The 26,985-nt window shown below is 39.8% G+C and overlaps 2 protein-coding genes across 2 annotated transcripts in view; one reads left to right on the top strand and one right to left on the bottom strand.

Annotated features, from left to right (window-relative positions):
* LOC137631638 (ras association domain-containing protein 1 homolog) overlaps positions 1-270 on the bottom strand; it is a 137,686-nt gene extending 137,416 nt beyond the window's left edge. The window contains exon 1 of the mRNA XM_068363511.1: positions 222-270. Coding sequence (XP_068219612.1) covers positions 222-270 — 49 coding nt within the window. The remainder of the gene's footprint in view (positions 1-221) is intronic.
* The window catches only part of LOC137631832 (uncharacterized), a 278,258-nt gene that overhangs the window by 243,939 nt on the left and 7,334 nt on the right, over positions 1-26,985 (top strand). The window contains exons 3-8 of the mRNA XM_068363838.1: positions 895-1,199; positions 3,683-3,802; positions 8,940-9,124; positions 9,277-9,392; positions 9,624-9,742; positions 25,385-25,560. Of these exons, the coding sequence (XP_068219939.1) occupies positions 895-1,199; positions 3,683-3,802; positions 8,940-9,124; positions 9,277-9,392; positions 9,624-9,742; positions 25,385-25,537 (998 nt within the window). The 3' untranslated portion in view covers positions 25,538-25,560. The remainder of the gene's footprint in view (positions 1-894; positions 1,200-3,682; positions 3,803-8,939; positions 9,125-9,276; positions 9,393-9,623; positions 9,743-25,384; positions 25,561-26,985) is intronic.

Raw genomic sequence — 26,985 nt, 5'->3', positions numbered from 1 at the left:
GAATAGATCACATCTCTTTAAATGAAGCCATTAAGATTCATATTTAGTTATGATGTGGTAGTGATTGGATCTGTTGTTTTTTTTTTTTTTTTTTTTTTTTGTGATGAAGAGTTCTGAAGTTATAAATAAAATCATTACTGGGAATTTTTGCATCTCCATACATATGGTAATTGCAGGGCGGTGCCATATTTTATGATGTAGATTGGTTCGACCTGCCTTACAGAAAACTGCTTCGACCATCGTATTTTTACTTGGCATATAACTTATCATAGTGACTTGTTTTTTATATAATTTATATTAATTGCATTTACAGTTTCTCACTTTATGTACTTAAACTACATTTTTTGTTGTGGCAATGTTTGTTATTTTGAGGAAGAAACATTCTTTGTCTTGTGCTTACATTTCTGGAATAAAACCACAGGCAGAGAATTTTGCATTAGTTGGTACACACACGCACACATACATACATATATATATATATATATATATATATATATATATATATATATATATATATATATATATATATATATGTGTGTGTGTGTGTGTGTGTGTGTGTGTGTGTGTGTGTGTATGTGTGTGTTGGTGTTCGTGCACCACTCACTTTTCATTTTCTGTAAGGTGAATGAGGGGTTACTGATGAATTTTCTTCCTTCGAGTAGAAAAAGCATTTTACTGTATGAAAGTAAATGATCGACCTTGTTATAATCTGTTAAACAACATTTATAATTTATATCAACTTTTGACTAATGTTCCTTTATGCTTATTATCCTGATAGGACTATGTTGCAATATCTTAGGTTCACTACTATAATATTTCTTTTGGTACTTTTTTACCTCGAACTTGTACAATACTCGTATTATTAATATTACCCCAATTCTCTTGCTACTTCAGACTGCAGCTACACGTGCCATGAGCAATGCCAGGACCTGGTGACCCTGGACTGCAAGACCGACCTCACACCAGATTCCCAAACCAGTGACGACGACTTATACGAAGACACTGAACAGGGAACTCTAGTCAGACACGAACATCTCTCCAATCAGAATCTGAGCATAACAGTGACGTCACAGGAGGAGGAGGAAGAGGAGGAAGAGGAGACGCCAGAGGAGGACTGTCAAGAAGAACAAGAAGAGAAACATGAGGAGGAACAACAAGAAAAGGAACAGTTCCTCGAGGAACCTTTCAGGAAATTTGAAGTGAGCTTGCTTTATCTCTTTCTATCTTTTTCTCACATTTTATATATTCCAATACGAACTCCATTTGAAATTGCATATTGAAGACACAAATTATAACAGGTTTATGGACAAACTAACTGGATTCATAGTACAATGTATTTAGATACTGCATTTGAATATGTTGAAATCAATGTATTTATACGTTCAGATCTTGACATCCTTGCATAAAACTTTTCCAAATACAAAATATTTTAGTATAACTATCATTATCTATTTATGTATCTATCTCTCAATATATATATATATATATATATATATATATATATATATATATATATATATATATATATATATATATATATATATATATATATATATATACATACATACATATTTATTGAGAGATAGATACATAGATAGATAGATGTATGTATGTATGTATGTATGTATGTATGTATGCATTAATACGGGTAGGGCCGTCTGATTGAATACTTTTCATTGTACAGAAAGTGGCATTTTACTTCATAATCTCAGTTTGTTTACCAAAATCTCTCCATTCCATGCTTATTCTTATTTATATATCTGTCTCATGGCTTTGGGAACACTTACTGTCTGTCCTAAGTATGAATATTCTTTAAAAATTCTATTTGTTCGCCCATAACCCCTTTTTTGTCTGCATTTTCATTGAACATTATCTTGATTTTACTTATATTTTAACTTTCAGTCCTACATTTCTGTTTTCTCTATTCAAAAAATCCAACATCTTTTGCAATTCCTCCATTGGCTCACCAAATAGAACTATGTCATAGACAAATCTTTAGTTATGATATTCCCCATTAATGTTGATGTGTACATTTTCCCAATCTAAATTCTTAAAAGCTTCGTCTAGACAAACTGTGAATAATTTAGGGGAGATGGGGTCTCCCTGTCTAACTCCTTTTTCAGTCGGAATTTTCTCTCTATCTTTATGCAGTCTTAGTAATACTCTACTGCCCGCATCGGAACCTTGGAGCCTTATTAAAGCCTTAAAACAAAAGCTAGTTGCAACAAGAGTTAACGAAAGAAAATTGTTCAAAAATTTGTGGCTGTGGACTTAATTCAACTCATCATTTGTGCCTTTATTAATGTTTTTATTCTTTCAAAAGGGCTGCAATAAATTGCAACGATTTACCTTCATAATTGCAGCGTGTTTAGTATTCACTGGGCCCTCTTAGTGAAAATTATTGCTATACTAATTGCTGTTAAGAGTATCCTATCAATTTTTCCTGAACTTTTGTTGTCATTTTTATACTTATAAAACATATGAATTGCAATGATGTAATAGATAATTGAAATGTAATTTATCATAACCATTCATGTTGCCGATTAGATTTATTTAATGTAACTAATGTTAATTTTTGAGAAATTTGCCTAATTTTCCTTTATTTAGTTTTCTCTGTAATGGACTTAGGGCAATTACTTTTGCTTTCTCTAATTTTTAAGATTGCAAAAAAATCTTTTAAATTTACCCCCAAATGACACCAAAATATTACAATGATTGATTTAACGCATTGCATAATTCACTTTTATTTGTTACTACTCACTGGCAATGTCATATTCCTCCAATGATGACTGCTAAGACATCAGTTATTACCACAATCCTCTTAAGAAAGACTAATTTACGATGGTCGGTCTGACAGGGGTTCATGCTCAAGAAGGCCTTCAGTTAAACCTTTACATGAAGTGTTTCCAGGGGCCGGGTGTCATTGAGCAATCTCAAGTTCTTTTTGGAACCTTAATAATTTGTTTTTTTCTCAAAAAAAACATTTCGACAAGAATAACCATAAGTGTATAACAATAGCAGTCATTATCTCTTTCATTAACATTAATGCTGTTTTCGTAGTTGCTAATTTAAAGACAACCAGATGTAATAAAGCCTAAATCACTTTTGTTCTTATTAGAGTTACTTTTTAAATCACTTTTAGATCCATTTTAGATCATTGATAAATGAAATTAATAATTTGATGAACTCTATTTCTGAAACTTTACGAGGTTTAGATATCCACCATAAAAACTGAGAATACATTAACATAAATTTCAGCAATTTTTTCAGAACTTTTTGATAGATTATCATGAAATGTCACAAATATTTGAGTAAAATTACTTTTATAAATTTTATGAATTGTTACTATGCGAGTAGAAACCTTTTTTACTTAAAATAGAAGAGCCATATATTGGTGGGAAGCAATCCCTGTGAACCAAATTCTAGCTGGTTCAACTTCCTCTGATTTGCTAATCTGCCTCGTCCTGTACAGGAGCAAAGGGGATGACTCTTGGCAACTGGCTGAACAGCTTAGGTATATGGATGCTAAAAGCGTTAGGTTAAGCCTGTACCTAGCTTTTGTCTGACATTCACTTAATTAAATACTCTACCGATACATAACAAGTGAGTGCCCCTTCAATTTCTTAGTGTTGTGTAGATGTAAAAAAAATGTTTGACTTAAATATTCATTATTTATTTCCAGGAAGTTTCCACTCTCCGGAAGAGTGTTAACCGCTTACAGTCACACTTGGTCGATAATGAAACCTTAGAAGCATGGGTAGAAAAATATAATGCCTCAACTCAGGGATTACAAATAGCTAAGGTAATGTACAATTCTTTCTATCATGAATATAAGTAGAGATTCATTATTCCAATTGTTCTGTTTGTAAACAAGGAGTTTTATCATGAATGTCACTCAGAATAGGTTTATCCAATTCATTCAACCAGAGCCAAGTTGAAGATTAGTGTGGTGAATGTCTAAAAGGTGAGTTAAAAAACAATACAGATTAGGAATGATGGGCAGGTTTCGTCCTCTTATACCAGTTTCTATGGAGCCAAAGCCGATGGTCCAAGGTCATTAGAAGTATTTGGAACTTTGGTTCCACTGTCTTTATAAACACTGATAATACTAATGTTAAGTAGTGCTAGTGCATTATGCAGCCAGTACCCTGTTGAGAGTTCCACTAACAGTTAGGCTTGCATGACCTATTGTGTACAATACTAAAGGTTATTTACAGCAACCATTCTTCCCCAACTTTTCATCTGCCACTTTAGTCTCGATTCTTACTAGCTCTTTAACTTTATCTTGCTACAATTATCTCTTTATATTTGATGTTTTTGAAATGGGACATTGGTGTTGTTAATTGTGAAAAATTAATGCTTATAACTCTTTTGGTCAATGTTTCTTTATATTCTCGTTAAAATATAACTTTGCTATCATGTCACCTGTCTTTTCAGTAAAGCTGGTGGTCACATACCTATTTCATTCGTCTTTTTCTCGCATACTGACCAATACATCTAAATGAAAAATTATTGCTCATAAATTTCTGCCAATACTGTTGAACCTTATTCCCATTTACATCTATTCATTACATTTGTAATCTGTTTAACTCAGAGTTTTTATATTATTATTACTTGGTAAGCTACAACCCAGTTGGAAAAGCAGGATGCTATAAACCGAGGGGCTCCAACAGGGAAAATAGCCCAGTGAGGGAAGGAAACAAGAAAAATTTAAATATTTTAAGAACAGTAACATCAAAATAAATATCTCCTATATAAACTATAAAAACCTTAACAAAACAAGAGGAAGAGAAATAAGATAGAATATTGTGCCTGATTGTACCCTCAAGCAAGAGAACTCTAACCCAAGACAGTGGAAGGCCATGGTACAGAGGCTATGGCACTACCCAAGACTAGAGAACAATGGTTTGGTTTTGGAGTGTCCTGAACAATGTAATTGCAGTAGCCCCATGGGTTAAGAAGAATTGTTTGATAATCCCAAGTGTTGTCAGGTGTATGAGGACAGGAGGATATGTAAAGAATACTCCAGAATATTCGGTGTATGAGTAGGCAAAGGGGAAATGAACCGTAACCAGAGAGAAGGATCCAATGTATTACTGTCTGGCCAGTCAAAGACCCCCATAACACTATATATTCACAAACTGAAGACACCACTAAAGGTTCTTCTTACAGTATAAGCATCCCTTCAGCCTCAGATAAATTGCTTTCTGCCTTTTACTTTTCCTTTCTTCCAAATTGTGGAATGATCTTCCAAATCTGGCAGTTGTTAATCAGTGGAACTTCAGAAGTTTTTTTGTAAATTCTTTTCTGTTGAACTGGTTGACACAAGTCTCATTTATTTTAATGTTGCTAATGGTCTTAAGATGTTTTATGTTTTTTATTCAATACTTCTATACAGTTTATATTTGTTATTCCATTATTTACTTTCCTCACTGAGCTACTTTCACGTTGAAGCTCTTGGGCTTGTAGCATCCTCCTTTTACAACCAGGGTTGTAGCCTGGCTAATAATAATAATAATAATAATAATAATAATAATAATAATAATAATAATAATAATAATAAGAATAATAATAATAATAATAATAATATGGAGTCTTTATCTGTGGCAGTCAAGCTCGGTCAACTTCACTTTGCTTGAATTTTCAATAAACATTCATTAGAAAATTATTTTTGCAACCACTTAGTGGTATATAAATGAGAGTTAGTGGTCTTACTAAACCAAATCATAATAATTCCCCATATTTTAATTGATGCTGTTATAAACATGTTTGACCCAGGCTTTATTTTTAATATTTTGAGAAGTAACATTTATAGTAATAAATGCTGATTTCATTCATTACACATGGAGAGAGAAGTTCTATTTAGATTATAGCCTTTGTGAGTTTACTTGTTTTAGTTGGAAATTATGGCAAATGGTTGTTTGTTGATTGAAAACATCCCTGGTCTATTTCATTTCTTAGACTGAACTATTTTTTTTTTTTTTACTAAACTTAAAAGTTACAACATGGGGTAGTTTATTGCCTTAAACTTGCATAAATTTGCATCTGTGTTCCAGTGCCAACTTCAAGTCCTTAATTAATAGTAGACTCACTTATGAGTCTGTTACTAATAGGACAGTTGTTCTATAGGAGATAGCAAGCTTTTTGGTATTCATGTTTGGAGCTCAAACTCTGTGACTGATAATGCCATAGAAGGTCGTGAATGAGAGTTAGAGGTGAAGTATACTAATTCTGAGTGAATTTCATTCACAAGTTTTTCATTTCTTAGTTATCCTGTGTTTTTGAGTTATCTAAACGTAGAAATACATATCCGCTCTGATGTATGTACTTGTAGCAGTATGTGGTAAGTGAATCAAAAGTATAATTTCTTTCCCCAATATAGTAAGCATTTTTTTTTAATAATTGAACAATGATTGATAGGTCAAACCAAGTATGGTTTGAGCCTAAGTGTTTTTGAAATGCTTATAAGGTTGTAAATTGGGTTCGTTTTTTTTCACACTCATAAATATGTATGTATGTATATAGGTGTGTGTAAAAAAAAAAAACCTGTCAACCTAATTCACATACCTGTAAGTGTTTCAAGAACACTTAGGCTCAAAACTGTATTCTTTGACCTATCAATCAATGTTCAAGTAAATAGGTATAATAAATCACAAGGAAAACATGCAATCAAGATAAATAATTAAGGTGAAAACATGAAACATCATATTTCCATAAAAGAAATGTGGGGGATAATTTTCCTAAAGGGGCTAGCATTGTACTTCTCCTGTAAGGTCATCTCCCCATGGTGTATTTTGGCCTCTTACTGCCTCTTCTTCAAATGTTATTTCATTACTTTATCAAACTTACACAGCCACATCTCTTCTTATACTGCATCGATTATTTTAAATTATGATGAAGCTGCTTTTGCATATGAATTTGATTGCATTTTGTATTGAGTTAATTTTTCATTTATTCCAAAAAGACAGATTCCTCTTTAAGATGTTTTCTGTATGTTAAACACTACTACTACTCAGGGGTATATTCTTTATTGCTTAAAGATTTGCTTCCCCAAGGTTGTAGTGGCCGATGTAGTAACATCCCTGACTGGTGAATGCCAGACTGGGTTTGAGTCCCGCTCAAACTCATTAGTTTTTTTGGTGTCTGCAACCTTCACCGTCCTTGTGAGCAAAGGAGGGGGGAGGGTTTGGGGGAACTTATAGGTGTATCAGCTGAGTCATCAGCAGTTATTGCCTGGCCCTCTTTGGTCCTACCTTGGGTGAAGAGGGGCTGGGACGTTGATCATATGTATATATGGTCAGTCTCTAGGGCATTGTTTTGCTTGATAGGGCAATATCACTGTCCCTTGCCTCTGCCACTCAGGGGCAGCCTTTAAACCTTTAATGATGTTTGTTCCCCATGCCTTCAGCTTTGATGTTACATATACGAAGTGAAAATAAGTTTATCTGGCCTGTATCTGGCCTTGTACATTCAAGTGATTTATTTTATTATTTCACAGATTTCTTATTTTATATTAGCAATAGTTTGATAAATCATTTTTGGAATTTTTATAATAAAATTAAAGCTAGGAGTATTTTTATACTAAATCCTTTCAATTGGCATAAAATTTATGTCGTTTTTCAGTTTCATGAAAAATAAGTGATAAAAATTATAGATGTTTCATTTTCAAGTACAGGAAAATTTTGATGTAATATGAACTTCAATTAGGAATAATTAAAAAGTGTTCTGCATGATTAAATATTTTAAGGAGATGCTTTTTAACGAGATCAAGTCATAGTCATAGGTGTTACTGTTATATGCTTAAATATTTGATAATATTGTTGACGAAAACATACCTAAGACAGGAAATCCCACATCCTGTGACAACTGATAATTGTGTAGACCACATACACACCAGTTTCATCAGTTCATATTTAGGAGTGTGGACATTTGGGGATCAGAGAACTGTAGATTATCATGTGAGAGTGTAATTTAGAAATTGAAGTTAAAGTAATGGTTTTGGAGTATTGTAGATGTTTGTAAACACTTAGTATATGTACAATGTTGGAACCAGAACAAGTATATACAGTCAAACTTGATATGACTCTTCAGGCTTCAGGAGGAGCATCATTTACTGATTATCTCTTAAGAGGAGAGGTGAATAAGGTAAGTATCGCAAATTCTGTGATATTTCGTAAAATATGAGAGCTTATTTACTCAATCTGAAACAAAATAAAGAGTGGAACTATGAAGTAGAATAATGCTTAAGCATTACTTAGGAAAGTGAGCAAGAGTTTTAGTAAATGGAGGAAATGCATTTGTAAGGTTGAGATATAGTGTAAGTAGAAATGTTACGAGAAACGGGTTAACTATGACTTCCTTTTCATGAAATAACATACAGTACTGTATATGTACTGTAAACCTATGTAGAATGTCTGTGCAACTTATATGTATTTTTAGAAAACCTTTTCAAAATCTGTTATCAGTTATATTTTTACATTGATAAAGGAGTGCATTGAAATATTACATAAGGGCTAAGTAAATTCAGTCTATGAAGTTTTGCTGAGCTACTGGATAGAATATGAAAATAATGTAAATATCTTATTGCACCAAATTAAAAAAGTTTCATACTCAAATCAAAGTTGTTGATGTTTTAAGCTATAAATTTTAAGGTATTACAGGAGCTCATGATGTTAGGGGCATAAGTACGTCCCTAGCATTTGAAAAGAACTACTCTTTGGTACAGGCATTTCAAGCGGGCATTTGAAAGCGTCAGATGACCTTCACAGGCCACTGCAGTACCTGCAAGACATAACCCACTGGAATCTGAATGCCTATGGTTTGACATGTTTACAGTACAGTAAACTTATGTAGGATTACAGTATAGTGACTGTCATTTAGTAATTAATGTTCTTACTCATAAAGCTGTCATAAAAATTGTAATGAGTTTCTTTCAACAGGAAAATGATGGAAGTTATCGTGGTTGCATAAGGGTTCACTTGAATCTCAGCCGTCCCATAAATATAGTGGCGGGGACAAGACCTCCATCTATTTATGACATACTTCAGGAAGATAGGACAATGGAAAAAACCTTAACATCCTTTTACATGCCAAGAGATGCTGTAAAAGCAATACACATTACAAGGTATGGCAGCTCATAATGTTCAAATACAGTAGAGAAGTTATGTTACTTTATCATAACTGTGGACAAGTACCATTTGTATATAGAAACCAATTTGTGCTCTATATTTTAGAATCATGAATCTTTCTAATTTTGATGTTATTTTTCTCATAAAGCAAAACTACAACAAGAGAGGTCATAATTGCACTGCTTAGAAAGTTCAAAGTTGTTGACAACCCCCAAAAGTTTGCGCTTTATGAGCGAACATACGATACAGGCCAACCCGGCAAAGGTAATTGAATTTTTTTTTTTTTATAACTTATGGTTTAGAATTCAGTAAAAAAAAAAAAAACTCAAAATCATAAAATGTTGAATTTTATTGTTTTTTTCATTGTTATATCTTCTTCCAAAATGTCTAGTACTGTAACATTCAGAAAAGGCTTTCTATTTTGAAAACTTCACAACTGATGTTTCTATTGAATATCAATTTACATAAACTTTTTTCTTTTTGGTCTCTGTAAAGCTAAACTAAGAAGACTTGGGGATTCAGAGTGTCCACTTGTACTGGCAATTAACTGGAGTGCACAAGGACTGACTAACAAAAGATTAGTTCTCCAAGAGAATGACACTGCTGATATTCAGGTATAGTATTTTGAGTTTTATATCAATTTGATTCTGTGTGAATGAGAGAGATTATCATTAACACTAGTAACTTTACCAAAAATTACCAGATTTCATTTACAACCCTAACTTAGGTTCGTGATTTTTTTTTTTAATTGTTCATAATTTCAAATTCCTTTACTTCACTATACAGTAATGACCTGAAGTCCACATTTGTTAAGGAAACAAGAAAATTGCATTTGCTAGTTGGTAACAGGGACCCGCATCATTGAATTGGTAACTGCATTTTGTAACCATCTTCCATAGTTTTAGAATGAAGCCTCTATCCATGAAATAGTATGAACTTCATATACATAAGGAGAGGGGCGTAGGGACCTCAGCATAAGAAAAACATTTGTAATTACAGAACATAAACTTTGTTTTAAAGTAACAAATTTCTAGATGAGCATATTAAGCAGCCACCGACTTATGTAACCAAATTGTTGCTTAGATTAAACAGACACCAGTTTTTTTATGAGAGTATGTCATCAGCTAATACTGTACAGGGGTATATAATCATAATAAATTAATCACGGACTTACACATTAAAATTGTTACTTGGGCAAAAAGGCAATACAGTAGTAGTAGATGTGACTTGTTGGATAAGTTTTGTGTGTCATCAGGTTAGAAATTACTCTCTACCCCAATCTAATTGATAACTGATTTAAAGATTCAGTATCTCTTTGAGCATTGGATATGAAATATTCTGCAAGCTTACGATCTTTTCAAGGAAAAAGTGAAGCAGAGAAGGTAATGCCTTTTTAGGAGATAAAGTAGACTGAGAAAGGCAATCACCAGTGACAATTAAAATATATTAGTAAGTGAGAGGTAATGTGGAAAGTTCTAGGCTTCTGGGAGGTAAAAAAAAAAAAAAAAAAAAAAAAAAAAAAAAAAAAAAAAAAAAAAAAAAAAAAAAAAAAAAGTATTTGTAAATAATATGATGAAAATCTGTAATAGAATTTAGTATAAGGTAGATTATCACTCCAGATGTTATTTTCTTGTTGTCAGGTAAAGAAAAGTGTTTGAAGTAAGTAGGGTAGTTATAGCATGAACTGCATGCAATTGTGTTTTAATCACCTAAAATCATTCAATAAATAGCAAAAAAAAGGAGTTGGTGTCATCTGACTGTCCTTTTCCAAAGCACCTATTGGTACATATAATTCATACTGATCCAAGTACAATAGATGTCAATTGGTAATATTAGATTAAAAGTCAATTGTTGGCCCACAATACATTTTAATTCTCAAAGAAGTCTTCAGTAATTTCAGAACAGTAAGTCCTCCTTTTCAGAGAGGCTTTTCATATCTTACAGAATCTGTCTCATGCTAAACATGTAAAATAAGTTACTTGAAGAGCGGCAGAAAAAAACCATAATGGTTTTCCCCTTTTTGAATGCATAACAGAATCATTCATATATGTAAGGATTTTAAAGTTTATTTTTTGCTCTCCAGATAATTTACCGTGAATCTTTATTGATAAGCTGCAACACTTTTTGCTTTATTTTTATTAATACAATTTTTTCATTAAACTTGAAACTGAAAATGGGTAAAAAGAAACGGATTTTGAGCGAAGCGAAAAATCTATTTTTGGGTGAGATAGCCATGACGTCCTGATGGAAGGTTCCTTCAGTAGCTTCCTTGGGTATATTTAACTACAGGGATATTCCCAGAGAATTAAACTAAAGGTTATCACAGAATTCTAACTTCTGGTGCGAGTACCCTAAAGGTTTCCCTCTAGGATATCGTATATCAACAGGGGACGTATGTATCAACACGCCACATAGCTATCTGAACCCCATATAGAGTTAACACTTCGATATGGAAAGGTGGAGAATAACTGGGGAGCCGTTCCACAGTTACACTCGTCCGTGGCTGCTTTTGGTACTCGAAACGTAAACAAACGGGCGCCATTGCTAAATGACGTCACGTCCGTCCTCATCCTGAAGTCAGCTCCTTGCTAATCTCCATGATACAGCAGGACAGGGCGGGGCCTGAATGGCTGAACTAGAATAGACGGGAGGGTCCATCAGGACGTCATGGCTATCTCACCCAAAAATAGATTTTTCGCTTCGCTCAAAATCCGTTTTTTGGGCTCAAGCCATGACGTCCTGATGGAAGTGTACCAGAGAATTAATGTATCGTGGAAAATTTCCCCTTTTAAGCAAGTGCCAAGGGCTCCGAATAGAGGTATGTAATGTGTCCTCGCTAGAGTTTCCGTGGGGATCCAGCTTCCTGCCCCCCTGGCAGAGAAGTCCCGGCGGATCATACCAAAATCCGAAGTGATCATTGAAGGGCTACTCACCCTGCGGAGAGTTCGTGCAGGACTCGGAGACAAGACAGAAGGTTAATATTCGGGTAGGAATATTCTCAAGCATAGGCAAGTGATAATTAATCACTACACTCCTTGGAGGAGAGATCAATCTGGTCTCGAAGGCAGGACGAAGGTAAGTATTCAAGTAGGAATATTACACAGCATGAGTGAGTATATAATACAGGTAAATTTATATTATACTTCTCATTCCAAAGGGAAGGGGTTAAATGAAACTATGACAATCATGTATTTCATAATAATAATAGGAGCGGAGAGAGACGCACATGTAATAAAATAGACATTTTATTTCATAGATTGCAGATTATAGTGATAACAATTGCAATAAAAAGTGTAAAGTTAATTTACAATAATAAAGAATAATGTACATAGAAAATAAAAGACTTCAATCTTGAATCTGAAAGAAATTTCACTTTTAGAAACACAAGTTCCGGTGGAACGGCAGTCTTTTTCAAAGAAAAACACATCATGCCCTAGAGCATGTGGCACTCATGTGAAGTCTATGACATTTCACCTTGATAAGAACAGTCTATTAGAAACACTAAGTGTCCATGAAATCACTATGTATCACACAAGGGTCAACACAGGCACCCGTAGAGTTAAAGTCCCAAGTAACTCGCTGTTCTATGCAGAGTTAAACGGCAGGTTTCATAACACTACCTGCGGCTACCACGAAATGTTTAACTTCATGCACTTGCTTCGCGTAGTGCTTGAAGAAAACGCGCAACGATTTCCACCCTGTGAAGCTCTTGAGGCTTTCGAAATCCATGCTCTGGAAGAAATTCAGAGAAGACGCGACTTTTCTAGGATCATGACCTGCGGGTGTACTGTCAGAATCCGCTCTGCGAATGAAGTAGGTGATTTTCGCTCTTAGAAGTTTCAGTGACAGGTCACTACCCGATGTTTCTCCTTTGAAGAGTTGACCTCCACCGAAGTCTGAAGTTCTTCGAAGATAGACCTTAAGACTCTCCACTGGGCATAGAGAGACATCTTCCTTCAGGGGGCAGATTCTCCAAGGGCCCCATCTCTTGGTGGGTAATTCATTCTTTGCGAGAAATGTCGGATCAGGGAAGAGGGTAAGTTCTCCTGTATCTGTGAACAGGATATGACCCTCGTCTCTTGACAATGCCACTATTTCGCTGACTCGGGCTCCCGAGGCGAGAGCAAAAAGGAAGATAACTTTTTGAGTCAGGTCTTTTAGAGGGCACGAATCGTTGTCCAGGTTAAAGGCAAAATGAAGCACCTTGTCCAGGGACCAGGAGATAGGTTTTGGCGGAGGTGCTGGGCGTAGTCTAGCGCATGCCTTTGGTAGTTTATTGAAGATATCGCTGGACAGATCAATCTGGAAAGCGTACAGTAGTGGTCTAGTCAAAGCCGATTTGCAGGTGGAAATCGTGTTGGCTGCTAAGCCTTGTTCATGAAGGTGAATGAAGAAGGACATGCAAAAATCAATGGTGATTTCCGTAGGATTTTTTGCTTTGACGAACGAGACCCACTTTTTCCAGGAAGATTCGTATTGCCGTCGTGTGGATTCGGTCTTGTATTCCTCGAGAAAGTCTAGACTTTTCTTCGAGATCCCAAACCTTTTCTTTGTGGCCAAGGAGAGAAAATCATGAGATGAAAGTCCCTGACTTTCAGTGATGAAGCGAAGACAGTCGACTTCTGTACTTGTTGAGAGAGAACTGGGCCCGGGAGGGGGATCAGCGTGGGCTGCAGCTCCAGGACCAGAGGGTACCAATTGCTCCGGGGCCACTTGGGAGCCACTAGGGCCGCTGTCCCTTTGAAGGTTCTCAGTTTGGAGAGGACTTTCAGCAGAAGGTTGGGGGGAGGGAACAGGTATATCCTGGACCATCTGTTCCAATCCAGTGACATGGCATCCACTGCTTCTGCTTGGGGTCCTCGTACGGGGCCACATATCGAGGAAGTTGATTGTTGTTGCTCGTTGCGAAGAGATCGATCTGAAGTTCCGGGACTTGGTGAGAGATGAAGGAGAATGATCTTGCGTCTAGGGACCATTCCGACTCTATTGGGCTTGTCCGTGATAGAGCGTCCGCCGTCACGTTGCGGAATCCTTGTAGGTGAACTGCAGACAGGTGCCATTTCTTCTTTTCTGCCAGACGAAAGATCGGAAGAAGTACCTGATTTATCTGGGGCGATCTCGAGCCCTGACGATTGAGACATCTGACTACCACCGAGTTGTCCAGAGTCAGACGGATGTGGATCGAGGGAGGCGGTGAGAGTTTCTTCAGGGTGAAAAGAACCGCCATGGCCTCCAAGATGTTGATGTGAAACGTCTTGAATAGGGGAGACCATGTTCCCTGAACCTGTCGTTGGTGGGAGTGACCTCCCCAATCCTCCAGTGAAGCGTCCGTGTGGATGTTGATCGATGGAGGCGGGTGTTGAAGAGGAATGGACCTTTTCAGGGCCTTTGCTTCCGACCACGGCTTTAATAGTAAGCGAAGTCTGTTTGGAAGCCGTCTCTTGAGGTCTCTTCGAGCGATGGATGCGGAACGTCTCCAGACTCCCGCGGCATCCTTTAGCTGTGCGCGAAGCACTGGGTTTGTCACAGAGGCGAACTGTAGAGAGCCTAGAACTTGTTCCTGCTGTCGTCTTGAGATCCGTTTGGATTTCAGCAGTCTTGTGACAGACCCTGCTATTTCCTTCCTTTTCTTCTGCGGGATGGAAAGGCGGTGTGACTGAAGATCCCAATGGATTCCCAACCATTGGAACTTCTGAACTGGAGAGAGGCAAGATTTCTCGGCGTTTATCTTGAATCCCAGATGTTCTAGGAACTGGGTGACTTTGTTGCAGGCTCTTACACAATTTTCGGGCGATGTCGCCCAGACCAGCCAGTCGTCTAGGTAAGCCATCACTTGGACGCCGCGAAGGCGGAGCTGTTGGACGATGGCGTCTGCCAGCTTGGTGAAGATCCGTGGAGCCATGTTGAGCCCGAAGGGCATGGCCCTGAAGGCGTAACTTTTCCTTTGGAGTCGAAATCCTAGGTAGGAGGAAGCGTGATGATTCATTGGAACGTGCCAGTAGGCATCCGCCAGGTCTATGGAGACTGTGTAGGCCCCTTGAGGCAGAAAGGTCCTTATTTGTTGGAGAGTCAGCATCTTGAACTTGCTGTTCGCAATGAACTTGTTGAGAGGGGATAAGTCTAGAATGACTCTGAGTTTGTCGGAGTCCTTCTTGGGAACGCAAAATAGTCTCCCTTGGAACCTGGTTGACTTTACCCTCCTGATCACCTTCTTGTTCAAGAGTTCTAGGACGTATTCTTCCAGGAGGGGGGTTGACTGTTGGAAGAATTGCTGGAAGGCTGGGGTTGACTGTTGGGAGAATTGCTGGAAGGCTGGGGGTGGTTGCGTCCAGCTCCAGCCTAGTCCCTTCTTGACGATGCTGTGTGCCCAGGGATCAAAGGTCCAACAATCCTGGAATTGGCGGAGTCTTCCTCCCACCAGAAGCACTTCATTGCTTCTGGTGTCCCGAGGGTTTGCCACCTCGGCCGCTAGCTCCCCTTCCTCCTCTGCCTCTGGAGGGGCGGCGAGACGAATCTCTGCCGGAACCTCTGCTTGAGCCCCTACCTCTGGGACGAAAGGTAGTAGCATGTTGCTCAAATGCAGGGGTAAAGACCGGTGACTGCGACACCACCGGCTGGGGGACCAACTGAAAGGTCTGCTGTGGCTGTGCTGCCACTTGGGGAGTAGCAGAACCCGGAAACTGCCGTCTCTGTTGACGTTGCTGGGGTTTCGGTTTCTGGGACTTCCTCTTAGGTTGAGGGCCATCGTCCTGAGAGGATTTCCTTTTTCTCGACATGCCCCACTTGTGGAGAAGGTTCCTGTTCTCCGTGGCGGCCTTGTCAGCAATCTCTTTCACCAGGGAGGAGGGAAAGAGATATTTACCCCAGATATTGGAGGAAATCAGCCTCCGGGGCGTGCTTTACCGTCGCGCTGGCAAACACGAATTCACGACAGGCTCTGCGAGCCTTAGTGAAGCTGTACAGGTCCTTAGTCACCGTTGCCAAATGTGTTTTGGCTAGGACCATGTAGAAGTCCGGGACTCTAGTGTCCCCGGCCATGAGTTCGAGCTGTACCTGGAGGGACAGCGATGCGGCAAGCCTCTCCTTCGTATCCTGTTCCCTACGAAGGAGGTGATCATTTAGCCTTGGGAGGTCCTCATTGAACTGACGACCGGCTACGTCAGGCTCTAACTTCCCCACCGTGAAGGTTGACTGGACGTCTTTCCAGTGCCTATCATCGGGAGGGACGGTAAGGGAGAAGGGTCTGCACTCCTCCAGTACAGGGCAAGGTTTCCCTTCCTCCACTGCTTTCAAGACCGCTGTGAAGGCCTTTTCTATAAAGGGGAAGGTCGCAGCATTCGGCGCAACGAAGGTTGGGTGCTTCTTACTGAGCGCCGGCATCTTGGAGTTGGTGAAACCCCTACTCTTCACCGCACTGGCTAGCATAGCCTGGGCCTTCGCGAGATCGAACACGATTACTTCCTTCGGTTCGGTCTCTTCCTTTGAGGCTGGTTCGGACCTGAGCCGGACGTAACAGTCCGGATAAGCCTTGAAGTTCGGGAAGAATTACACTTCTTCCAACAAGATCGAGCTGACCTTCTCACTGATGAAGATCTTACCAGTTGTGATCGGCATATGCTCGGCATATCTCCATGGGTTAGTATCCGAGCAAGAGGGGAGGTCCTTAACCGAAATCCGTTTCGGTTGTTTAAAACTCACTAGGGTAGACCGGAATTGCTCATGGGTCTCACTTAGTTTTCTTTCCATGAGGGCTTCAAGCATCTTGAAGACCTCCTGAGTGCCTGATGGAAGAGGGTCCGGGGTGGCGGAAGTCGAAGGAACAGGTTCCTCGGACGGTGCAGGAGTCGATGCGGGAGTAGGAGTGGGAGCGACCTCAGACTCCGAATCAGGGTATTCCACCTGATCTTCCTCATAGTCGAGCTCCTCGCCCATGAGGTTCTTCTCCGTCTCTTCCGACACTTCCGACATACGTTCCACGTTATCGGAATCCAAGTGGCACTCATGCATGGACTGGGCCATGATGATATCAGGTTCCACCACGAGCTGGACGGTGGGGATCTGATCACTGGGGACCACGGAGTCTTTAGATGCCTTTGGAAACAGCAAGGCCCTCAAATCTTCGCTGGCGAGATACGGTCCGGTGGCGTTCTTCTGGAAGCCAAGCACCCACTTGCGTAGCTTCTCTCGAGCGTTGTCCCTTGCCTCCGCTGAAGGAGGATCGTCGAACGCCTCGACCAAACGACTCTTGCAGACTGTACAGTGCTGCGGGTCCCAGTATTTCAGGTCGCCTCTCTTGGCGGCGCAGGGGGCGTGGGTCCGGCACGCCTTGTGCCCGTAGAAGTCCGGGCGCTTCACTCCACAAAAGTTGCTTTCGCACTTCATATACTCCTCCTGTAAAAGAAAGAGATCATGAGTACATGGAAGGCATAAGAATGACTTACATTACTCTAAAATTAAGATAACTTAATCCAAGTTTTTAAGCATTAAAACAATTCATAAGGTATTATAATGCCTGAGAGTAGAGAGCGGGAAAGGAAGTAGATAGACACATACTTGTGAATCCCGCCCAGTTGGTTACCGTAACCTTATCTGTAGGCAATTTCTTTTGTGGCCGAAGGCCACAAAACGGAAATCCATATGGATAAGCCGTGGTGGGTAGAAGCTAAGCCTCTAGCAGAAATTGCCTGCGAGGTGTAGCAGGGACTAAGACCTCTCACATCCCTGGTTAGAAGGGGAGTAGGGAACACCCTTTACAGTGAACCCTCGCTACTTCGCGGTTCGACAATCGCGGATTCACCACTTCGCGGGGTTTTCCCATAACCCATATATATATACATATCGCGGATTTTCCGGAAAATTCGAAAATACCGCGAAATCTGAAGACAACCAAATACGATGTTTTGTTACCTGTAATTCCATTAATACTGTAATTAGTAATATCTGCTCTTACTGATTGTTCATTGCATTACATATGATATATAATTCAGCACAGAAAGAAATAAAACACGAAAAGAGAATGTGATCATACGATAATTCAGTACGTAGTAAAATTAAATCGAACATGAAACGCAAATCAGATGCAGTCATACCATATTAGAATGGTGTGTACTGTAATGGATGTGCTTCTTTTCCATGAATCTTTTGTATGTATACGTACGTAGTACAGTACTGCATCCAATAATATTCTTTGTTGCAAAAATCACATTTCAAATAAGCGTACGAGAGAGAGAGAGAGAGAGAGAGAGAGAGAGGCGTAAAATAGCGTACGTAAATTTTTATTATTATTGTTATTATTATTATTATTGTTGTTGTTGTTAATAAAATTATTATTGTTATTATTATTATCATTATTATTATTATTACTGTACAGTATTATTATCATTATTTATTATTATTACGGTATTGTACTTAATCTACGTACGTTCAGTATGCGCGGGGCATCTTCTATGAGTAACCAACGCATCATAGTACTGTAAGACGGGTTGTGATTGGTTCAAGCGCTGATAGATGACGAATCAGAACTCAAGTTTTGTTATCTAGCCTGTGATTGGTGTTTTGCCCGCATCTTCTACCCGCAGCATCAAAGTTCTCGCGGGGCTGGATCGTTCACTTTCTCTTTCCGCGTATCGCTGAGTAGACGTTCTTAAGTTTGTGAAGTTTAATCTGTGCTGTGTGCGACTGTTTTAAGTTGAACTTTTTGTTGAACTTTCTGTTAAATCCTACTGTACAATGCCTCCCAAGCGTTCTGCTTCTAGTAAGGCTGGTAGTGAGCCTAAACGCCACCGAAGGATGATGACGATAGCTGAGAAGGTTACGCTTCTCGACATGTTAAAAGATGGTAGAAGTTACGCGGCCGCCGGCCGCCATTTTGGCATCAACGAATCCACCGTTCGCTATATCAAAAAGGACGAGGCGAACATTAGAAAGACGGCTGCAATCACCTTTAGCAGATCAGCGAAGCAAGTCGTTACAACGCGTAATAAAACGATCGTACGCATGGAAGGTGCTTTAGCTGTGTGGATTGCCGACTGCCGGAAGAAGAACATAGCCTTGGATACGAACACCATCCAAACAAAGGCTTTGAGTTTATATGAGAATTTTGCTGCAAAGGAACCTCAAGACGACGACGGCAACCATGCTGAAGATGATGATGATGCAGATGATCCTCAACCAGGGACATCCACTGATTCCCAGCCTCAGAAACGTTTTTCCGCAAGCAAAGGATGGTTCGCGAAGTTTCAGAAACGCTTCGCCCTGAAAAGCGTTTCCCTGCATGGGGAGTCTGCTTCCGCTGACACTGCCGCTGCTGAAACTTACGTGAACCAGACGTTCAAGAATATTATCGCCGAAGGTGGATACAAGCCGGAACAAGTCTTTAATATGGATGAGACTGGCTTGTTTTGGAAGAGAATGCCGTCGCGAACTTTCCTGTTCAAAGAGGAAGCCAAAGCCTCTGGCTTTAAGGCATTCAAGGATCGCGTTACCCTCGTGATGTGTGGCAATGCTGCTGGATTTTTGTTAAAGCCGGGGCTTATTTATAAGTCGAAAAATCCTCGCGCTTTGAAAAATAAAAATAAGAATCTCCTTCCCGTGTACTGGATGCATAATCAAAAATCATGGATTACGAAGATGCTGACCTCCAACTGGTTCCACCAGTGTTTCATCCCGCAAGTCCATGAATATCTCTTAGAGAAGGGCTTGCCATTCAAGATCCTTCTCCTTATGGATAACGCTGGTGGACACGCAACTGACCTGTCGCGTGAGGGCGTTCAGGTTGAGTTCCTGCCACCCAACACCACGTCATTAATTCAACCGATGGACCAGGGGGTTATCAGGGCGTTCAAGGCCCTCTACACGAAGAATACCTTGGCGGACCTCGTTGCGTGTGTGGATGCTGCCCAAGATGACGAGGATGAAGATTTCAACTTGAAGGCGTACTGGCGGCAGTACACCATAGCCACGTGCCTGCAGAATATTCAGAAGGCACTTCAAGAGATGAAACCTGCAACCGTGAATGCGAGCTGGAAGAAGCTGTGGCCCGATATTGTTTACGACGACAAGGGATTTACTCCGTCGGAAATCCAACACTCTGCAATACGGAAATTTGTGCAGTTGGCTGCCATAATTGGAGGTGACGGGTTTGGCGACATGACGACTGAAGACGTCGACGAGTTGTTGGACTGCCATTCCCAGCCCCTAACTGACGCAGACCTCGAAGACCTGACGAAATCGGCAAGTGAGGAAGAGAGTGAGGGTACCCAGGAAGAGACCCAAGAAAATGTCGAAGAAACGGGCTTAACATTAGAACGGCTTGCCAAGTTCTACAACCATATCAAGGAGGCGAAAGAAATGTTACAAGAGTGGGACGAGGATATGGTTCGCTCGATGCAATTCTCCAACAAGGTCGATGACATCATGACTCCCTACAGGATGCTCTTGGATCGAAAAAAGAAGCAGCGGCAACAACTTCCGATCACAATGTTCTTCCAGCCTCGCAAAAAAGAGCCAGTTCCTCCTGCTAGTACGCCTTCGGAAGAAATTGAAGAAGTTTCCCAGGAAGAAGTTGAAGAGGTGTCCCAGGAAAAGACACCTCCGTCTGAAGAGACGTAAAATACTATCATTGACTGCACAGTAGAACACATCATCAGCTTCATCATCATCATTTCTACTGTGCAGCAAATTCATCGCCATCACCATTCAAGTTTTTCTTCAACTTCTTTCGTGGTGAGTACAGTAACAATCTTTATTTTTTACTTTAATATTCTTACTGCCTGTTTTATAGTTTAGTAATGTACAGTACGTACTGTATGCATTAAGTTAAAGGGAAGGTTTTAAAAGTCTACATGTTGTAACCTATCATATTTTTTTTGTTTAAAATTTACATTTACGTACGTAAAACAATCTCTCTCTCTCTCTCTCTCTCTCTCTCTCTCTCTCTCTCTCTCTCTCTCTCTCTCTCTCTCTCTCTCTCTCTCTCGTAAATTGTTTTCCTGCTTTGCTACGTACAAGTACTGTATAATTTATATTTGTAAGGTAACATATTTTGTAAATGCTTTTACTGTAAATACTGTATGTACTGTATCATTATTTATCACTATCATCATGCGCGTTAAATGCCTTGTTTGTTCTGAGCGTGGTTGTTTACTGAGCGTACACGCCGTCGTTTCAGGCGGCGTCATAAAGAAAAAGATTTCATTTGGAAGTCCTAAGAAAAATACGTAAACTAAAACATTGGTAATAAAAAAATCAACATACAGTACTGTATAATCAATATAATCGATGCAAAAACTAACCTATACATATATGTGTACACTAAATGAGTTTGTTTCTTCATTATGATCAGAGATGAACGTAAACAAAACATTGGTTGCCATTTTTTATCGTGCTTTTTAGGTGTTTAGGAAACGCATGATATAAAATCGCCTTTAATATTTGTGCCTGTTTTAGTTTAGGGTGCTGTAGTACATGCATTAAGTGTTCTGTACATTAAAGGGTGGTTTGTTAACAGTACTACGTACAAGGGAAGGTTTTAAAAGTCCGAATATACATGTTAAATAAATAGGTAAATATGATGTCACTACTTCGCGGATTTTCAGCTATCGCGCCCACGTCTGGAACCTATCTACCGCGATAAACGAGGGTTCACTGTATTAGATATAGGTTCCGGCAATCGGCTGCGCGAAGACACACAGAGTATGCTGGAATATTGTAATGTGCAATCAGACAGCACAGCCACAATTTCAAAGGTAAGACAATACATATATGTGGAAGTGGCTAAGCCATCTGGCTGCAGTATGTTGGCTGTCGGCATATTGTCGGCAGGTATGAGAAGGGGTACATGTCCCTTAACGTCTCCAGGGGGCGCCGGCAGACCGACGGAACGCCGGAGGCCGATCCTGCAGGGTGGAAGGCATCAAGACACACATTGAGTATCCAAAATGTAATACCATCTTGGCGACCGCCGGCACAGCGGCAGGTCGCCGGCAGGAGGCGGCGGCTCCGGCAGCCGACGGCTGACGGCCTGGTGAGCTTGGATCAATTCATAAGACAGATAAGCATATGGTTGTATACCTAGACTGCCGGCACCCAGGTGGCCGGCACGGAGGGTCAGCCAGCTGTTACTAGGTAAAAGGAGGGGTGGGACGTCGGCTGTATGCCGACGGAAGGCGGCAGCCTCCGGCACACGGAAGGCTGACGTCTGAGAGGAGGGAGGGCATCTTATGAAAGAATGTCACCAGAGGTAAGGCGGTATCGCCGGCGGTGGAGGCGGCAAGGGACCGGCACCATGATAGACGGAGAGAAAGGTAAGGAGGGATGGGAGGGGTAAGACCACATACCCCTCCGGCATCCCTCCGGAGAGAGTGCACTCATGATAGGAGTAGATACTCATAGCATCCGGCGGCAGGGGGCCGGCAGTCGGCCGGGTGCCTGGGGTAACCCAAGGGAGGGTTAGAGGGCACTCAAGAGGGGGAAACCCCTGCCGGCCGGACCGCTGCCAGCGACTACCCCCATAGAACTCTATGAAGGGTATGTGTACCAGAGCGGCCAGCTCAGCAGGAGAACAAGTTAGCCCTACCACTCCACCCAAGGGAGGAGTTGTAGGACTAAGGACAGATGTGTATAGGCAAGCCTATACCAAAGGGATAGGTGGGGAGGGAGAAGATGAGGGGTCTTTCGTAGGGGAGGCTCTGTACAAGAACGGCCACCAAGGAGAGGGAGAACGCTCCCTAACCTAGGTTAGATAACCAGAATGAGATTGGTACAGGAATACCGTCTCAAACTATAAAAGTACAGAATCAACTCCCAGAGCTTAACCTAGAGAAGGAGGGTTAACTCCTAGGCTAGGTAGGCTGAAAGACACATCGCAAGTTGCAGGGAGGGAGGAGTAACCCAACCAGGTGCAACTGAGGAAGGGCAGAGCCGTTCCTTATTTCTCGGTCACAACCCTAAGGGGGGATCATTCCCTTAGGGTAGACAGAGAAGCGATAAATACTCTGTTTGTAGACAAGATTCCCCTATATAGAAGGGAAAGCATGGCCACACAGAGGGAATGCCCGCAGGCAGGGGATTAGGGAGCATATAGGGGTTCCTACATTTAGGTTAGGGTGGAAAGATACGCAATCAACCCGGTCCCCTATATGGTCCCCGAAGGCGAAAACACTTACATCACAGTTAACAGTATGTTTAATAATGCCACAATCTTCATAACTTAACCTAGGATCACTGGTATATATCATGCATGAACACAAGCACTAGGCTATCTAGCCTAGGGGCTAAGCTAACGATCTAGTATGGGGTCGAACGACGACCGAATAGATGAGCGCTAAAACACGATATAAGTAATTCCTAGCTATGAAGACTAAATAACTAATAATATAAATTAGTTGAGAGACCGGATAAGGCTGTTCTGGCTAACTAAATAAGGCATGTAATAGAACAGCGACGCCATAAAATGGCGCGTCCGGGATCGGCACAGCTCCGCCACAAAACACAATATTTTACGAAAAGTAGAAGTTACTTTACGGCTAGAGCCTAATTAAACAATACTGGGACCTGGTACTCAACTTTCCAGAAGAAGGCGAGGCTGAAGGTAACGACATAACGGCGATGTAAGTCGATGAAAATCGCACAAAGGGAAATCCGACCAAAGCAAGGGGCTACAGGCTGAAGGATGGGGACGGACGTGACGTCATATAGCAATGGCGCCCGTTTGTTTATGTTTCGAGTACCAAAAGCAGCCACGGACGAGTGTAACTGTGGAACGGCTCCCCAGTTATTCTCCACCTTTCCATATCGAAGTGTTAACTCTATATGGGGTGCAGATAGCTATGTGGCGTGTTAATACATACGTCCCCTGTTGATATACGATTTCCTAGAGGGAAACCCTTAGGGTACTCGCACCAGAAGTTAGAATTCTGTGATAACCTCTAGTTTAATTCTCTGGGAATATCCCTGTAGTTAAATATACCCAAGGAAGCTACTGAAGGAACCTTCCATCAGGACGTCATGGCTTGAGCCCAAAAAAATTTCCATTAAATCGTTCTTGCCTATGTCACCCACAAGTTATTTCTCTATCATTACAATATAGTGAGTGATAAATCAAATGTCTCTCTACTAGTGAAGTCGGAAGAAAGTTGCAGATTCTATTCTTTTTCTTTAATGGGTTTAACATTTGGAGTACAGTAGTATGATGTCAGGGTAAAAGAAATTCGGGGACCTCTTTATTATCAGTATTGCAATAGGTGTGTTTGAAAGGATCTTGCTATATCTTTAAAGCATTATTGAGCTTTTAGAATTAATAATTTTCAATACTATCTGTGTGGTATCAGTTGTATGGTTTTATTCATATATACACTTTATATCACTTGATACATACTTTTAGGTAATGGTTTTATGAACCAGTAAATTGGTTGACCTTTTACTAAAGGGCCTTCATATACAAAAGCATCTTTTACTATGTTGTTTTTCACTAAAGGTGCTTTTGAAAGAAAATTCTTCAGACTAGTGTTGAAAATTACATGCATTACCCAGTCATAGGGAAAGTACCTCTATTGTTCTCATTTATTCCTTGGAGCTATTTAATTGTCATACATAGATGAAAAGGAGTTTAAAAGCTCTTGACACTAGAAAACCTACTTCCCTTTTAGTACAGTATTTTATTGGTCTTACAGTATGGCAAAGTGTGACTTTATAGGCTGGATTGGAGGCTTGACTAGATCTTATTGAACCAGAAATTGTTTGCAAAGTTTAGGCAAGATTTGAAAGCAAGACTAGACTTGTCTAAGAGTTACCGTAATGGTTAACTATATTTATGCATTATTCCTTCTCTTTTGTCCGTGTTTGTGATTTTCTTGCATTGAATATGTCTACTTTTATATTTGCCAATAAATTGCATGTGGTAATGTGAAGTATAATCAACAAACAATTCATATATCATGATGACCAATCCAACTCAATATTTTTTTTTCTACTCAGTACAGTACGGAATGGTTTTACTTTTTGTTATTGTTCTTGAAACTTTAGTGTTATGTAGTGCTTATAGTACTGTGTTTTCATTGGTTTTACTGATTACGTAAATATATGTATCGGGTAAAATAGAGTTTCCTGTCTTACCTATATTCTCTGTAGTTTTTATAATTAACTGACTTGACCATCATACTGTACTTGCATTACACTTTATACCTAATTTATAATTTGCTGAAATTGTTATAAGAGAATCATTTTGAATGGTCTTAATTTTCATGTGTTTATTTCAGTGGGAAGCTTTCAGTTTGCCAGAGTTGAGCAACTTTTTGCGCATTTTGGATCGTGAGGAGGAGGAGTATCGCTGTCAAATTAAAGACAAGTATGCTCTACTCCGCAGACGAATAGGCAATATGTTAATCCAGAATTTCCCCTCAGCAGAGTAGACAATGAAATCTACTTGTAATTGGTTAGTATCTGTTTTCAGTATTGTCATTTAAAGTGAACTCTTGATTTTAATACATAATTAACCTTATTAAAAACAGGAATTTTATTTCGATTAGCGATCATTTGGGATTTGAATTCAAAGGTGGGTATTATTACAGGTAGCTTCTCTTTTTATGTTACCATTGATTTAGCATGTAATCTTGAGTATCTAATTCTAAAGTGAAATGGGAGAAAGACAAGTACCATATACAGGTACTCCAATTCCTATATCTTTGAGGCCAAATAAATAACATGCTCATTAAATTCAACTGCATTAGTTTTCCTTTTATTTTTTATTACAAGTATTCTTAGACCAACAATTTAATTCAACAAATATCCTCACTTATGCCCAAAAAGTCTTTGCAATGCTGGCAGATAGAATTTAAATGAATTCCAGGAAACTATAAACCATCTGCTTAGTCCTTTCAGTCCTATGGTGAAGAAAATTTTTATTTCGAGTATCACAACTAGTAAGCCCTGAACTCTGCATCCCGAATAGCCTGGAAATTTGATGCAGTGGGAGTTTTGCAGGATGCAATGAAGAACTGAGCAATAATGGTGGTGGGGTAGTTTTCTCCCCTGCAGGTTTACCATAGCACTATGGCCAATTTAGAGCACCCAGACAATGACTGATACACTATTAGTCTATTACAGGCTGTATTTTTATTATTATTATTATTATTATTATTATTAGCAGCAAAGCTACAACCCTGGTTGGAAAAGCTCCAAATAGCCCAACAAGAAAAGGAAATAAATAAACTAAATGAAGAATAAGAAATAAAATATATGAAATATCTTAAGATCAATAACAACAATGTTAAAATAATTTGTCATATATAAATTGTGAAGAGACTTATATCAGCCTGTTCAATATAAAAACGTCATCCAGGTGCCATATCCCCAAGGATGTCAGCAATCATGGCTCGCCATTCCTCTCTATTTCCGGCTCTCTGAAGCAACCCAACTGCAAATATTCTTTCTCCAGTTATTCTCACCAATCCATCCATATATTTTTGTTTAGTTCTTCCTTTCGGCCTCCTTCCATTGATTTTACCAGTGAGAGAGAGATGATCTAATTCCTGTCTTCTCACCATGTGACCCACACACCACATTTACCTACCTCTCACTGAAGCTAAAAGCTCTCTTTCAACTTGCATTCTCTCCAATACCTCATTAGTTTTCTTCTCAGTCCTTGATATTTTTAGCATTCTTCTCCAAAACCACATTGCTGCAGCCTGTAACCTTACCTCGTTTGCTTTCCTCAAGGTCCCAGTTACACAGCCATACAACAGCACACACCAAACAAAACATTTCACTACCCTCCTTAGATTCATAGATATTTTCACTCTTTACTAAGGAGACCCAACCTTAGGTGGGTGGAAGTCCAAAAACCCAACTTGCTGGGAAC

Source organism: Palaemon carinicauda, chromosome 40, assembly GCF_036898095.1.
Source record: "Palaemon carinicauda isolate YSFRI2023 chromosome 40, ASM3689809v2, whole genome shotgun sequence".
In the NCBI taxonomy this organism is placed as follows: Eukaryota; Metazoa; Arthropoda; class Malacostraca; order Decapoda; family Palaemonidae; genus Palaemon; species Palaemon carinicauda.
This window is presented reverse-complemented; position numbering and strand designations above follow the sequence as displayed.